This window comes from Pholis gunnellus (assembly GCF_910591455.1).
Source record: "Pholis gunnellus genome assembly, chromosome: 23".
NCBI classification, from domain to species: domain Eukaryota; kingdom Metazoa; phylum Chordata; class Actinopteri; order Perciformes; family Pholidae; genus Pholis; species Pholis gunnellus.
Window position 1 is genome coordinate 1,476,221 of NC_136550.1, and position 15,383 is coordinate 1,491,603.

The 15,383-nt window shown below is 42.4% G+C and overlaps 3 protein-coding genes across 3 annotated transcripts; 2 read left to right on the forward strand and 1 right to left on the reverse strand.

Moving 5' to 3' along the window:
• Positions 1 to 369: 369 nt before the first annotated feature.
• On the forward strand, positions 370 to 3,377 carry LOC306714721 (uncharacterized protein). Its single transcript, XM_079184835.1, has 4 exons — positions 370 to 518; positions 1,050 to 1,105; positions 1,238 to 1,594; positions 1,765 to 3,377. The coding sequence occupies exons 1-4, from the start codon at positions 508 to 510 to the stop codon at positions 1,998 to 2,000; spliced, it is 660 nt and encodes a 219-aa protein (XP_079040961.1). The 5' UTR covers positions 370 to 507; the 3' UTR covers positions 2,001 to 3,377.
• Positions 3,378 to 4,316: 939 nt separating this feature from the next.
• LOC306714733 (guanine nucleotide-binding protein G(q) subunit alpha-like) lies at positions 4,317 to 9,105 on the forward strand. The gene is made up of 7 exons (XM_079184853.1): positions 4,317 to 4,455; positions 5,429 to 5,613; positions 6,901 to 7,055; positions 7,267 to 7,395; positions 7,646 to 7,775; positions 8,069 to 8,222; positions 8,407 to 9,105. Exons 1-7 carry the CDS (start codon positions 4,320 to 4,322, stop codon positions 8,595 to 8,597), a joined length of 1,080 nt encoding a protein of 359 aa, XP_079040979.1. The 5' UTR covers positions 4,317 to 4,319; the 3' UTR covers positions 8,598 to 9,105.
• A 603-nt stretch (positions 9,106 to 9,708) lies between these two features.
• On the reverse strand, positions 9,709 to 14,245 carry LOC306714726 (myelin-oligodendrocyte glycoprotein-like). Its single transcript, XM_079184844.1, has 5 exons — positions 14,112 to 14,245; positions 12,061 to 12,438; positions 11,843 to 11,932; positions 11,450 to 11,508; positions 9,709 to 11,292 (listed from the first exon to the last, which is right to left on the reverse strand). The coding sequence occupies exons 1-5, from the start codon at positions 14,176 to 14,178 to the stop codon at positions 11,248 to 11,250; spliced, it is 639 nt and encodes a 212-aa protein (XP_079040970.1). The 5' UTR covers positions 14,179 to 14,245; the 3' UTR covers positions 9,709 to 11,247.
• Positions 14,246 to 15,383: the final 1,138 nt, after the last annotated feature.

Below are 15,383 nucleotides of genomic sequence, written 5' to 3' on the forward strand. Positions count from 1 at the left end.
GAGTAACAGACGGGATGAAACACAGTGAGGTTAAACTACAGTTTCATATTCAAACACATTTAATGTCACCGTGTGGTGAGTTCATGTGAGACGATGAACGTTCGATCGAACCAACTGAACTGAAGCACCACGAGGAAGATCTGAATAGCTGATCACTCATCAGTCATGTTAACATGGAACAAATCTCAAGTTCAGAAGAGAACTGATTATTGTTTCATAACAGCAGTTAAATGTTTCTTATCAAAACTCTGATGATACTTTCACTTTCAAGTGGAACAACATGGATGATGCAACTCCTCGTGCAGCAGACGTCTGGCTCCTCCTACTTCCTCATGTGAAACATTAACGTTGAAAAAAGAAAGAGAAAAGCTGTCATCAGTTCTTTAAATATCTACCGCTGGTTAATAAAACCTTCATGATTTCTAGGACATGAATACATTTCTGCTCCACTGCTCCACTACAAACCATCCAGACCTCTAGAATGGTCTGGTTCAGGTCTGGTTCAGGATGAGTTACAGGTAGGTTCCTCCTTCTCTACCCTCGAGGACATCAATTTTATTTTAAATGGAATGCGATCTACCGGCACTAACGCGATCGACGTATTGGGCACCGCTGGTTTAGACTCTAACCTGCTGGTTGATCTTTTAACCAGTAATCCCGTTTAGACGGAAAACTAATACATGAGAATTATATCTGAATAATATGGAGGTTAAACCATAAATACATGATCACAGAGAGATATTAAAACATTAAATAGTCTACCGTTATAAAGAGGAGTTCCCTCTTTTTAATATTGTTGAGGCATTTATCTGGAACCAGTCCAGTATTTCCTGGTTCTTCCTCAGTGTAATAATTCTAACTGGCTCCATCTAGTGACAGAAACTCAACAGTGATTCCTCTCCTGGTGTCAGTCCTCTGGTCAGACATGTTGTCACAAGAACCACAGAAGAAGAAGAAGTGCTGCAGTGACTACAGACAGACTGTAGCTGGTCTCTCTTGAGCTGTGATGTGATGTGTTCATGACTCTGGTCCTCTGTCTCCTCTCACAGGGAGAAGATGATCTGCAGCATCCTGCTGCTCATCACACTGACCTCCTGTGTCTCTGGTTAGTTTACAGCTTCACTTTGTGTCTTTAAAGCTCAGCGTCAGTAAACATCTCCAGGTGGAGTTTAAAGGCTCTCATGTTGACGTTGTCGGTTTGTCTGCTCCTCACTCTCCCTCTCTGTCTCCTCAACAGGATCATTCGTGGAGGTGACACAGAGCTCCTATCAGGCAGAGGAGAACCAGGATGTCACTCTGGAATGGACCTTCATGCCCACTACAGACGGTTCCATCAAGTCCATTAACATCTTCTGTCAGATGTTAACGGTTCTCACACCCTTCATCCTGTTTCATCTTCATGAAGGTGTCGAGGTCTCAGAGTCTCAGAACAAACGGTTTGCAGGACGAGTCAAGTTTAACAAAGACGTCCTCAGAGAAGGACGACTCAGACTCCACATGTCCAGACTCAGGACTGATGACTCAGGTCTTTACGTGTGTGGAGTGAACACAGGTGAAGGTTGGCGATTAAGGAAATGTCTCCTCAATATCACAGGTGAGTTGATTCAGTAGAAGTTTCTCATCAGGTTCAATTCAGGAGATTTCCTGGATAAAAAAATTATTGTGGACTTCCTCAGTTTAATCTGTTGAGGACGTTTAGTTCATGTTTCAGTGAGATGTTGGTTCTTCTCATGAATGACTCAGACTCGTTTGGTCTCTTTACAGCAGAGAGGGTTCAACCCAAACCTGAGACACCAAACACAACAAGTGGAGGAAAAGATCCTTCAACGACAGGAAGTCCATCACAACCAGTGAGTCCGGGATTGATCGTCCTCTACTGTGTAGTGGGACTGGTGGTGGTGATGGTGGTAGGAACTCTGCTGGGTGTTTGTTACTATCTGCGTAGAAAACATTCAATGAATCCCTCTCCGCCTGCAGAACTAGTTCCAATGAATCCATAAAGACAAACATGAATCTAGTCTCTCAGAGGTCGGAGGTCCAAAGCAGCGTCTGAAGGTCTCGTTGTGATGATCTGATGTCTGAATGAGCTGCTCAGTCACAGCTGGTCGTAGGAGTGAGAGGGGTTCTCTATGGTGGTTTTCATTGAAATACTGCTGAGGAGCATGAATTTATCTTTCCATTTATTTGTGTCTGTTACAGCGATCTGTTATTTACTCTCATTGTTTATATGTTTTAAAGTCAAGCTCATATTCATTATTGCCTATTAAATGAACTTTTATGTTCATTTTACTAGCAGACCTTTTTTAAACCCATGGCAGCTCTCACGTCTAGATTTCTCTGATAAACTGACCACATGTGAATCTAAACGGTTCTCTATGGTGGTTTTCATTGAAATACTGCTGAGGAGCATGAATGTCTTGTAAACTCTGGCCTTATATATGTTAATTCATTTTTTGTCTGTTTCAGCTATCTGTTATTCATAATCTGTTTTTTATTGTTTGTATGTTTTTAAAAATGACATATTAACAGCTTTTAGTAACAGTAACTATTAACAGTAAAAGTATTAATACCACACAGTATTCCTGCATTAAAATGTACTTTAAGTGAAGCACAAAGTGTTTAAATGTGCTTAACATTTGTTACCAGGTGGAGCTTTCATTTCTGATATGATGCTGGTTCGTTTAATGAAGAATAATTCACGTCATATTGTAATTATATTTGTGAGTAAAGTCTGGATGTGCAGCATAACCAGAAACATTTCTCCAGAAGATGAATCCTACTGACTTTGGTTAACCTCAGACTTTCCCTCTAGCACCACCATGAGGCCAACATTCTTCATTCAGATGGAAATATCTCAACAACTATCGGATGAATGAACATGAAATTTAGTGCAAAATCACTACTTGATGTATTTAGTTTTCAGGGAGAATGCACACGTTGACACTTTGAGCAGCAGTGTAGACAGACAGCATTGTAATGCCTCAACAGCAGACGGCTGCAGAGGGAAAATGTGCATTATTTTATAAGAGTTAGTGTCGCTCTTGTTACACTAGAGGGAGTCACGCAGCAGCACAAAGTGTCAAACTGTTTTATAAATACAGATTTAAGTTGGGACTTGAGGAAAGTGAGTGAAACTTTCTTTGTCTGTCAGTAATCTGTAAAAATATGTATTTACCTCTGATGCTCAAATTTTGTGTATATGACAACTCTAATACATTTCTATTCTAGTAAAGTTTTAGTTGGATTGGATTATCTAACCGTAAGAATTTTATATGAAGTGAAGACGTTTGGACTCAACAATGTAGAAATGTGCTCAAAGGCTTCACCACGTAGAGCCTCCTGGGTAATAAAGTTTGATTTTGAATTAAAGAAATACTATAAAATATGTTTGATTCTGTGTTGATTCTGTCGCCCCCTGTGGTCTAAAGTGGTAGTGTCTCTGAGCACCAGAGTCTGTTACTGCAGCAGGTCTGACAGTCTGCTCCTCTCAGTCCTGGTTCTGGTTCTCCCGTGCCTCTCTTCACCTCCAGCGGGTCCAGCAATACGTCCTGGGTCTCCAGCAGCGTGGTGTCGGTGTTGACTCCCAGAGAGGAGAAGCTCTGCTCCTGGAGGAGGAGGAGGAGGAGGAGGAGGAGGAGGAGGAAGAATTGCTGCTGCTGCCGGGAGCTGAGCTCTCCTCCTCGTTCCGGATCTGGGTCTGTCCACAGTGGACCGGTCTCTGCTGGAGGATCTGGGTCTGTCCACGGTGGACCGGTCTCTGCTGGAGTCTGAGCTGAAGGAGGTTCTGGTGAACCTGCATGAGTTCATCTGGTTTCACCAGAATCCGACCCGGTGGCTCCGATGACGAGCATCAAGAATAACTCTATAGAAACAGACCATCTTCTCTCTGATGGTCTCTTTACTGATGGAGGTCTGATAGAGGACCAGGACTACACTGAGACTGGTTCATATAGAGGATCAGGACTACGCTGAGACTGGTTCAGGACCAGATAGAAGTTCCTCACTGTAACTTAAATTATGCTATATCTGCTGTTTTAACTCCTGCTTTGGTAGGAGGACATTAAAGGAGGGTCCTCCATGTACCCAGAGGAGGGGGGGGGGGGGGGGGGGGGGGCGACACACACGATTTCCCATCAGAGCTCATCCCTCTGTCACATGGTCCACCCAGGACGGAGGACCAGACAAACAGCTGGACCCAGAGGACGTGAGCTTCCTCTGTATTTGTCCTGGAGAACGTGAGTGATGCAGTGAAACGACTCGCTGCTTCACGGACTTTGAGTTGTTTCCTCTCCCCAGGAGCGGACGTGTTTCCCGGCGCAATGACTCTGAGCTCCGCGGGGGCTTGCTGCCTCAGCCCGGAGGCTGAAGAGGCTCGCCGGATCAACGATGAGATTGAGAAGCAGCTCCGCCGCGAGATGAGGGACTCCAGACGGGAATACAAGCTGCTTCTGCTCGGTGAGGGACGAGGAAATACTCCTACCGTCCAAAATACTGCATTCAAAATGTTTAAAGTATTAGCAAATAAATGTACTTCTAGACAAACTTACATCACTACATATTTCATCCTAGGATATATTATTACTGATGCATTTACATGTTGATGGTCAGTAGAGATCATTTTAAATATTTCATATACTGTTTTTATATCGTTTTATTTATTTATAGAGTTATTATTGTTTTTATGTAAAATCCTAATCCGTAACTATAACTGTTAATAATAATAATTAAATAATAATAATGAATAACAATTTTTAAAACACTTTTTAGAAAAGAGATGAAGCTCAAAAAAATAAATAAATAAATATATATTGAATGAAAATAGACAATAAGAAGGAGTGGATGCTGAAATATTTGAGTTAAATTAAAAACAGACTATTAAGAATAATACAAATGAGAGAATTAAGTAATGTTCAAATAATAAACTGTGTATATGATTAATAGAACTACATTTTGCATAAGTTGTACTTTTGATGCTCTAAGTACATTTCTTTCTGCCAATACTTGTGTAGTTTTACTTGTAATTGATTATTTGTATACTGTGGTATTGCTGCTAGTTTTTATTGAGTAAAGACACAAACAGAGCGGCACGAAGAATATTACAATAAGATACGAAAACGACGAGAAACAGATGTTTTCTCTGTGACTCTCTGCGTATGTTAACTTCTCACAGACGTTTTTCAGCCACTGTTCCTGTTTACGTTGAACCTTTGTCTGCTAACAGCTGACTCACTCACATCAACGACGAGATGAAACCCAGACTGTGATTATAAATGTACCGCGAGTGCAAGACTGCATAACAGCCAGACGTTAAAGAACTTCACACTTTTCTTCATGCTCAATGAATCCCAAAAACATGATGTAGTTCATTTCTCTACAACCCATTAATGTGTTGGGGACCAGTAACGTTGTGCATCTGTTGGGGGGCTAGGAACCGGTGAAAGTGGGAAGAGCACTTTCATCAAGCAGATGAGGATCATCCACGGCCGCGGATACTCTGACGAGGACAAGAGAGGCTTCGCCCGGCTGATCTACCAGAACATCTTCACGGCCATGCAGACCTTGATCCAGGCCATGGACGCGTTACGGATCTCCTACAAGTACGAACACAACAAGGTAGACCACGCTGTAGTGTCTTTCTGTGCCGCTTCACACAGACAGATGGAGAAGAAGCAGGTTTGACCACAACGCTGTTCACCAGAAGAGTGTGCGCACGCTTCAGAGCCTGCAGTGTGTTGCAGGGTGAAGCACTTCTGGTAATTTACCGCCGTGTTTACGCTTGAGATCCTCGCTGGCGGAGAGTTTTTGTCTGCTTATGGAAGAAGGCTGACGTTTGGGAAGAGCACGTGATGTTTGACTGCAGGAATGTAAAGACGGGTTCCTCCTCAGTCAGTTAAAGACAAAGCAGGAAAGGGAGACAGCTAGAACTCTCTGATAATCATACAGGAATCCGTCCCTGTGAACGGACACACATGCACACACAAACATGCTACATTAGTTAAAGTTCCAGGTAAGGATGAGAAGAGTCCACTTCCTGTTTCATAAGACAACAACAGCCTATATAAGCCTTGAACCTTTGGCAGCATTAAATAACGGTGCCTTCCAATTTTTAAATTTTTAAAAAAATTTAAAGTTTAAAAAAGTAGGATTCCGGTACCAATACCCAGACCCACACTATTTAGCATGCCAGAAAAGTCCCACACCCAGTCCCATTTTGCAGTCTTCTAACCAGCAGGGTTTTCTGGTTATTCTGACCTCCCAATCCTCTGTGCAGCCCATCACACGTCACATCGACTGAGCTGTCGAGAGAGCACCGACAGCCCGATGACTACTCATTGAACCCTCGATAAGAGTGGAAAGTGGAACATCCTGTCAGATCCAGATGAAGGCTACATGCAGTTTTTAGGGTTCGGGTATAGCTACAGCTGAAGACATCCCGTATGCGTCCTTCGCTCTACAGTGTCAGACTAATTGCCTTCAATGCAGTGTTGAATACAACAAGTACACATTTCTACACGATGTGGTGTTTGTATTTAAACAGGAAGCTTAAAATAGTGACTGATTTCTGGTTTTAGGACTCATCCCTGCAGCACTTCAGCCTCTTGTGGCCAGAATGAGTATTACAACAACATACACTTCTCTAAAAGAAAGAAAGTATTCATATGGCAAAACTGTTTCCCTTACTTGTTTCACAGATTACATTTTTATTAAAGGAAACTAGAACGATTATCCCGGCAAAACCTTCGTTTTCTCACACAAAAAAACTAATTCGTCCTTCCCTCTCAGGGCTTCTGTTCCTTCTACATCTGTCGTGTGATTTAAACCCAGTGACGTCAACACGTCCCAACACTACAAGAGCACAAACACGACGTCATAAATCCATCTGTGTGTCGTGTCGTTCAGGCAAACGCCGGCATCGTCCGCGGCGTCGACGTGGTGAGGGTGACGACGTTAACGAACCCTCACGTGGAGGCCATCCAGAGCCTGTGGACCGACCCGGGGATCCAGGAATGCTACGGTCTGAAGAGGAAATACCAGCTGTCAGACTCCGCCAAGTAGTGAGTGTAAACAGAAGCTGCCTGTTCAATGCACTCAGAAGGCTCAGCGCTATTCCATTTAAGGCTGTTGACAAAAGGCTTAAGAGCGAAGAGACCTTTTAAATTCTCGCTTATAGTGAAGAGGCTGAAACTATATTTTACAATTACAATGAATGTCTCCTCTGTCCTCACGCTGACCGGTTTGCATCTCCTTGACCTCCCGTTTCAACAGCTTCCTGAACGACATACACAGAATTTGTGACGCTTCTTATCTGCCGACCCAGCAGGACGTCCTGAGGGTCCGGGTGCCCACCACGGGGATCCTGGAGTACCCCTTTGACCTGGAGAACGTGGGGTTCAGGCGAGTGCTTCAGGTCCTTGTTAGGTTTCATGGAGCAGGATTTACATTTGGGTAAAATGTCTCAGGTAGCATTAAAGCAAGCGAGCGGAAAGCTGTCAGGGCAAGAAGTCAATTTCCTGCTGTAAATATGTGAGACCCTCACCGTCAAGTCATCACGTCTACGCTCATCATATTCAATGTCTGGCCCTAAACACCAAGAATAAGACTTCAAAGTGTTAATACGACGCTGTGTTTGAATCCGTGGCTGTAGGATGGTGGATGTCGGAGGCCAGCGCTCGGAGAGGAGAAAGTGGATTCATTGCTTCGAGGCGGTCACTTCCGTCATGTTCCTGGTGGCGATCAGCGAGTACGACCAGGTCCTCGTCGAGTCCGCCAAGGAGGTGAGATAATTTACAAGCTGATCTCCTCCTAATACGTTGTGTCATTGGAGGACCAAACAGGTGGAGACGACGAGTTAGATAGTCCACAGAGTGGAGCACTCGTCTGGTGTCTCTTCTCTGGACACTGACAGACCTCAACCCTCTGAAGCGGTTCACCTGCAGGGGGAGCTCTTTAGTCACTCTGCTCAACAAAGCGAACCGCTCACACAGGCTTGTTCTCAGGCAAACTGAATCTAACATGATGTCCGATTCCGTATTCCTGCTCAGCTCAGATGTTTTGTGTTTCTCAAAAGAACCGCATGGAGGAAAGCATGGCTTTGTTCCAGACCATCATAACCTCCGGGTGGTTCCACCTGTCCTCAGTCATGCTGTTCCTCAACAAGATAGATTTACTGGAGGAGAAGATCCTGCACTCGCATCTGGTCGACTACTTTCCTGAATATGATGGTAAGAGGAAACATCAGCAGGTACTGACTTGATCAACGTTGTGTTTAAACGTGTTTCATGTGACTTTTGAAAGAGGAAATCGTGTCACGTTGCAGTGTGAGCCTGTCTTATATTCCCTGAGCTCTTATGTAACCACTGGAGGAACCACGGGGTCTTTAATGGGCCCTTCGTCTCCTTCCACCAGGTCCCCAGAGGGACGTCGAAGCGGCGCAACAGTTCATCTTGGACAAGTTTGTCAGCCTCAACCCCAACGAGAAAAGAATCATCTACTCCCACTTCACCTGCGCCACGGACACGAACGACATCCGCTTCGTCTTCAGGGCGCTGAAGGACCACATCCTGTGCAGCTACCTGATGGACTACAGATTCGTTTAACAAACACAGGAGAAGCTACAGAGCGCTTCATCAAAGGACCCTTTGAAGACGGACGTCTGTGATGAAGCGTCCTGATCAATTAAACTGCCTCAGTGAGGAGACAGAGAGATCAGGAGCAGAATGCACATTGAACTGATAATGGCTGCCGGTAACAGTAGTTATGGTGACGGCACACGTCAGCGGGGCCATTAAGTGCGTCGCTCCCCCAATAAGGAACTTCTGTCGGTCTCACAGACTTCACAGCAACGCCACCTTTACTACACGGAAACACCACTTTATTACTCTGCACGCCCTCCTTACTACATGACCAACCTACTTTACTGCATTTCACTCACTTTACTGCACCCTTTGAGAGAACTTCCAGGATATTTTTCACCAAAGTTTACAAGTACACAAAAAGTGTAAGTGGAGCACAGTGTAGATAAAAACAAACTTATACAATCACGGAGCACCTTGTACTAATATATATATATATATATAATGTCTTTACATAGTAAATGAGGCTTTGAGAGGAATAAAAGATCTACAAGAAAAGAAATCTGTTCTTGAATAAAAAGCATTTTCCTAAAAGGTTTGGTGTGATTTAAACATGTTTGTAGAGCCCATCGTTACCTACACAACCAACAAATAGTCGACTATTCTGGTACATTCATCTCCAGAGTGTCTGCACTGTTCCACAGCAACGGAGAAGGAAAACACGGGAGCTTCCTGGATATTGAGGCGTGTTGTCGTTTCAGTGGTTGTTCGTGTGCAAACTGTAACCGACACGGTACATTTACTGACACTAGACTCCTTCAACAACTACGCACCGCTCCACTGAGTGTGGATGGAGAATAGATGAGGACTACAGGTTTAGGAGAGGAACGAGTCCTCTAACAGAAGGGAAACAAACCAGAGTCCTAAAGGAGCACATGAAACCTCTTCAGTGACGATCAGAGTTTAATGTTGAATTCTTCTGTCGGCTAATAGAAGGTTTTATATAAACTAAAGCTCTGGAAAGTGTCTGAGCGATCGAAGCCGTGCGAGTTAAACTCCAGCGTCATGCACACGGACAGCAGATACACACAAATCAATCAACGCTGTAGTCGTTTGTAAATGTGGTTTATTTAGAGACCGCCGGGTTAAAAAGTGTCACACACGAAACATTTCAGTGCAAATATTCTAAATACCTCGAGGACACTCGTTCTACATCATAGAAACACAAAACACTCATGTTTTATATATTCAGTGCTTAAAGTCTTCAAAAACCTGAATTCTGTATTTTAAATAAGTTTCACACCCGTCACACGTCATCATTGTGAAACAGTCGGGTGACCTCGACATCGTCCTCAGAGAACACTCGCTCTTCAGAATAATACCTTCTAACACCATCACCTGTCTGAACAGGTGGGGAAATAAATAACATTAAAAACACTAAACACACATTCTTCTTCATGCTGTGCTGCAGATTAGCTGGGTTGCATCAGCGATTCAGGGATTTATTAAATCAGGTTAAACATTTAAAACTTCTCAGCTGGTAAAGTAAACGTGTACATCGGTTAACAGGAAGTGTCCTGCACTTCCAGGACATGACAAGTTAGCATAACATCCAGAAATCACAATTTTAGAGGCTTAAAACAAGATATAGATATACATACTTGAGATTTTTATATTCAGTGCATAAATAGTATAGTGAGGTAAAGGTGCCTTGCTCAAAGGCACTTTCAGGAAGTAGAGCGCTTGGTCTTCAACAAGCTGCAGTTTGATTAAGTGTCACACGTCGTCATTTTACATTTACTGTACGTATTTCTAAAATGCATGTCTTCATACATGGAGAGATCCAGCCTCGTGTTTCAGCGTTCGTAGTATTAATAGTTTTAAAATGAGGGATCATCAGTTTATGCTAAGCTAACTGACGTCATTTAGTCGAACGCTGATGGCTTTACTTTATATATCAGGAGGTCTGTTCTGTTACACTTACATCATTATTAAAAAACATCAAGTCAGATACAGTAATATCTGACACTTAGCATCAAGCTAATGCTACAAATTAAATTAATTAATTAAATTAGTGAAATGAACTCTGCGTGAGAAGTTCACGAGGTTCAGCGTTTTTTCATTGAGAGTAAAGTCTGAACTTACTCCTCATCACAGCGCCGTAACAATAATACGGTGGAGGTCACCTACAGACCATAATGTGTCGTCTACGACAGCAACAAGCCAAAAACAACAACTTGTATTTCCTTCACAATAACAGCTGGCGTGGAGGTGAAGCTATGGCGCTAACAGTAGCTCTTCCATGAAGTTTGGCTTCTTTCTTCGTCTCCTAGAGACGAAACGTGATCCAGCTGCTGAATCTCGTGTCGACAGATTAAAGAGGGTTTCCCTCTCCGGCACAGGTCCTCTCCGGGATTTACTTCTTGTAAACGTGTGCAGGAAGAAACAATCCAGCCGGTGTCGCTTTTCAAATTCAAATTCTCTTTTTTAAACCCACGAAGAGCAGATTCCTCCAGCGTGAGACAAAGTCAAACAGTCGTCTTCAAACGTGACTTACATCGTGTCCGATGGGGATCTGGATCCAACGTGAAGACCTCACCGGGTCCACCGGGTCCAGTTGAGGCTGGACGTGCTGCTCTGCATTAACTACCAACGTGCCTTTGAGCAAGGCGCCTCAGACCCGGAGTGGTTTGGTTGGAGCGACGTCATATTTCGGCCGCTGTGGGAATAATTAACATACATTTAATTATGAACGATAATAATAAAAACTGTCTTACGGAGAGTCAGTCAGGATTTACTCAACAAGAAGAAACAGAACGGTTTTGTTTTCTTACATTTTGTTTCTGAGGTCGTTTAATAAGGAAAAACGCACCAACCAGGATCAGAGAGACGAAGACGCCCAACGGGATCAGAACGCTTAGATGAAGTCGACCACCTGATGTTAAAACAAAGGAGACTCTAAATGGACCATAATCTACTAAATGAACATCATGCTGTGTTGAAGAAGACTTGAAACTAGAGATTGAGACCATAAACTCATGTTTACAATGTTTACTGAGGTAATAAATCAAGAGAGAAGTAGAGTCATTTTCTCATAGACTTCTATACAACCAGAGGAGTCGCCCCCTGGTGGACACTAGAGAGAATGCAGCTTTAACACGTGAAGCTTTGGCTTCACTCTTCAGAACTAGAGGTTGAAGTCTGGGTACCATCTACACACTATTAATGCTGAAGATTCTTCATTCTCTCCTCATCAAAGGTTTTCTCACCTGCATCGGTCTCATCGTTTTGATTTGGATCTGGGAGACTTTTGGTTTGCAGCTCCGGCTCCGGCGTCCAGGTTTTATCAGATTGTGTTGCTGAAAAAACACAAGATCAAAGAGAGACGATTATAGTTCGCAGAAAGTGTTGACTAAACAATCCTTAAAAGGTTCAAAGATGTCTAAATTTGCAGAAAACCCACAAAGAGACTCTACCACAAACTCACCAACAACGAGCTGGACCACTGACTGGTCCACCGGGCTGTTTAACTTGGGGATGAAACATCGGTATCTTCCTTGGTCGGCCAGCGTGACGTTGGTGATCTTCAGCGAGATGTTTCCGTCTTTCAGCTCGTCGGTGAACAGCGTCGTCCTCCTGACGTACGACCGGATCTTCATGTCCGGGATCTCGTGCCGGCGCCTGTAGAGGTGCACGTACTCCACCCGGCTCAGCGGGTCCGCGGGGTCCGGCTTGAGGTCGGGCAACGACCACTCCACCGTCAGACCCTCCACGTTGAACTTAGGCTCTAGGTGGCACGGCAGGATGACATCGTCGCCCGGGGCGGCCACGATTGGCTGACGAGACCCAATCACCTGAGGTTGAGCTGGAAAAAACACGGAGGAACGAGTTTGAGCTACTTTATCTCAACTTTTATTTGAACTTCTAAACTACTCACACCAGACTTCCAGGACTGATAACATGTGACGCTTATTGGACTTCAGTGATTTTGCAGAGTCATGATGACTCCTCGTGACCACGAGTCATCATTCTTTGAGCAACATTGAGAAAAAAAACATCTGATTAAGAGAAACAAAACGCATGACCCTGAAAAACATCAACAGCGTGACCAACCTCTGTCATGGGAGTTTAGATGGTATTTTAATTTAAAACTGAATTCAATCACAAGTTACCCCCGTGGTTCTACGGTGGCCATGAACACATGTCGTGTGATGGAACAATAGGAGCTTTGTATACTTCCTGGTAACGGTTTAACAGTCCTGCTTATCTGTTTTGGATGAGTCCCCAAAATTGGGTTTTGAATTTGCCGCCTTCCAAAACAAGTCAGCACATAGAACGCCCCCTCTGAGAGAGTCACAGACACACACCTGGTGCAGGTGCTGACTGAAGCAGCAGAGTGAAGCTAGACAGTCACCACAGAAAGGTCGACCCTCTCCCCAGACAATGGAGATATTCTCATCTTCTTGAAAAGACCATTTCAGAGTCATGGTAAACAGTATTTAATGGTAAACAGTATTTAATGGTAAACAGTATTTAATGGTAAACATTAGTGTGTATTTGAATGACATTACAGGAAGTAAACATTGACCCAAGTTGTTGCTGAGCAGTTCAGTTCAGTGTAAACAGTGGAAGCTACCTGGTTAACTGGTTTATTTCTTTCAATATTGATCTAAGGACGAGGCTATCAACAGACCTCATGTTGCACTTAAACTTAACAGAAGAGAATATTCTGGAATGTTTTATTTTTATTTCAAATTGGACATCTTCAATATTAGTGTTTTTATGTAAGACTATAGCCCAAAGTTATTTTCTTCAAGTGTTCTTGAAGTTCTTTAATTAATAAATGGAAAGCAAAGTTATATTTGACTCCTCCCCTTTTCTTTGCTGATCCGAACCGAACCGTGACTCAAGAACCGTGAGGTTTGTGATCCGGTCCATCCTCGTCATCTTTGTTCTGGACAAGTCTAGACAGCTCAACCTCAGGCTGCATTTCCGCTCTGAGTCACTTATTGAATCAGCCATCATCAGTGAAAACATGTAATCACATTAAACTAGTTTTAAAAACAGCAACATGTCTTATTCTTCCTGTGTTGTTCCTTAGTCATGATGTCATCTATTTAGTTTTATTGTAATTACCTCTATTGTTTCTGTTTTTACCATATAAAGTGTCTTTGAGTACCTTTTTAAAGCGATATACAAAATAAAATGTATTATTATTATTATTATGAGTATTATTATTAAAATCAGACGTTACATTGCGATTAATATGGCAAAATGTTACTTTTTGCTAAATTATTAGTGGCATATCCGTTAATCAGTGAGTAAACAGTAGTTTGTTTTGTTGTAACATGCTTCATGCTGATATTTTAAAGAAAAAAATGAAATAAATATAAACAGACAATCATTTATAGTGGTTTTAAGTTAGAATAACGGTCAGTTACAGTTTAACGGCACTCAGGCTCATAAACAAATGGATACACATATAAACATGATTATTATATCTCCTAAAGAATAAACAGAGTAAAGCCCGGAGCTCACCGTTTAAAGCCGTGTTAAAGGAGAGAAGACACGTCCAGACGAGCACGGAGCCGCAGAGCTGAAGCATAAGAACAGCCGGTAGAAGGACCGAGGAGCCGCCGTAGTGAGCTCCAGCGGAGCCGCTTAAAGCGTCTGTAGTGAGCTCCAGCGGAGAGGCTTGTCTGAGTAATGAAGCCACGAGTGTTACAGCTGCTTTATATATGACGACGTAATGAAACGTGTGCACGTATGTAATGACATCATGGCGCACATTACGCATTTTGGCTCGTTTCCAGGTTTCACCCTTCGCTTTGTTTAACCAACACACCTCTAGGCTTAACATAACTATAAACAAAAGATGAATGAACTGATGAGTAATCATCATGTGACTGTTACAAATAAACAGAACTGTTATAGACAAACAAGATACATAAATGTGAGTATATATGAATATATTTATAACGTCTGTGAATTGTAAACAAATGAATAAGTATTGATTGAGTAATAAAATGTTATATATTCATATGTTTACTATTTAATTTAATTTAATTCATTTTACATTAATTGACAGCAAACCACCAAATCAATTAAAAATAAATAAATAAAATACATACAAATAAAATCTTGAGTAAACCACAAACCAAAATAAAAAAATAAATTAAATTAAATAATAATTAAAATAATTAAACTACTTTATCCCAAAGCGGTCTTTCCACTTCTGTCACATGATCACATTAATGTCACACTAGTCATCGTTATCATTGATAACACACATGGTGTGTGACTCAGCATTTATTCTATGACTCAGCACGAACAGTAAAAACCTAAAAACAGGGAATAATAAATCATTTTAAACAGAATTGTGTATCTATGGTGATGATGGTAGCAGAGCCTTAAACCTGATCTTCACCCCGTCATCTAAATAAAACTGAATGTGAAACAAACTCGTGTTACAGAATATCTGCTGTGTTCCAGCAGAGCAAGTGAAATAAAGTGAAATGATCTCATTTATCAGAAACCCAAATAGAAAGTAATTAAAATCCTCAGAGAAGCAGAGAATGTTTGACTGTTTATATTCGTAGGAATGTGTTTTCAATAATAATAACTTTTTATTCATAGAGCACCTTTAAAAACAGAGTTTACAAAGAGCTTTGAGAGACAAAGCAGCAAAATAACAATCACAGAATATCTCTGCAGGACCGGATGCTCTGTTTTGTTAGCTTTGACCCATTTAACTCTTGGACACGTTGCGCAATTGTAACCAAACGCATCCGTCCGTCCTCCTGTTTCAGC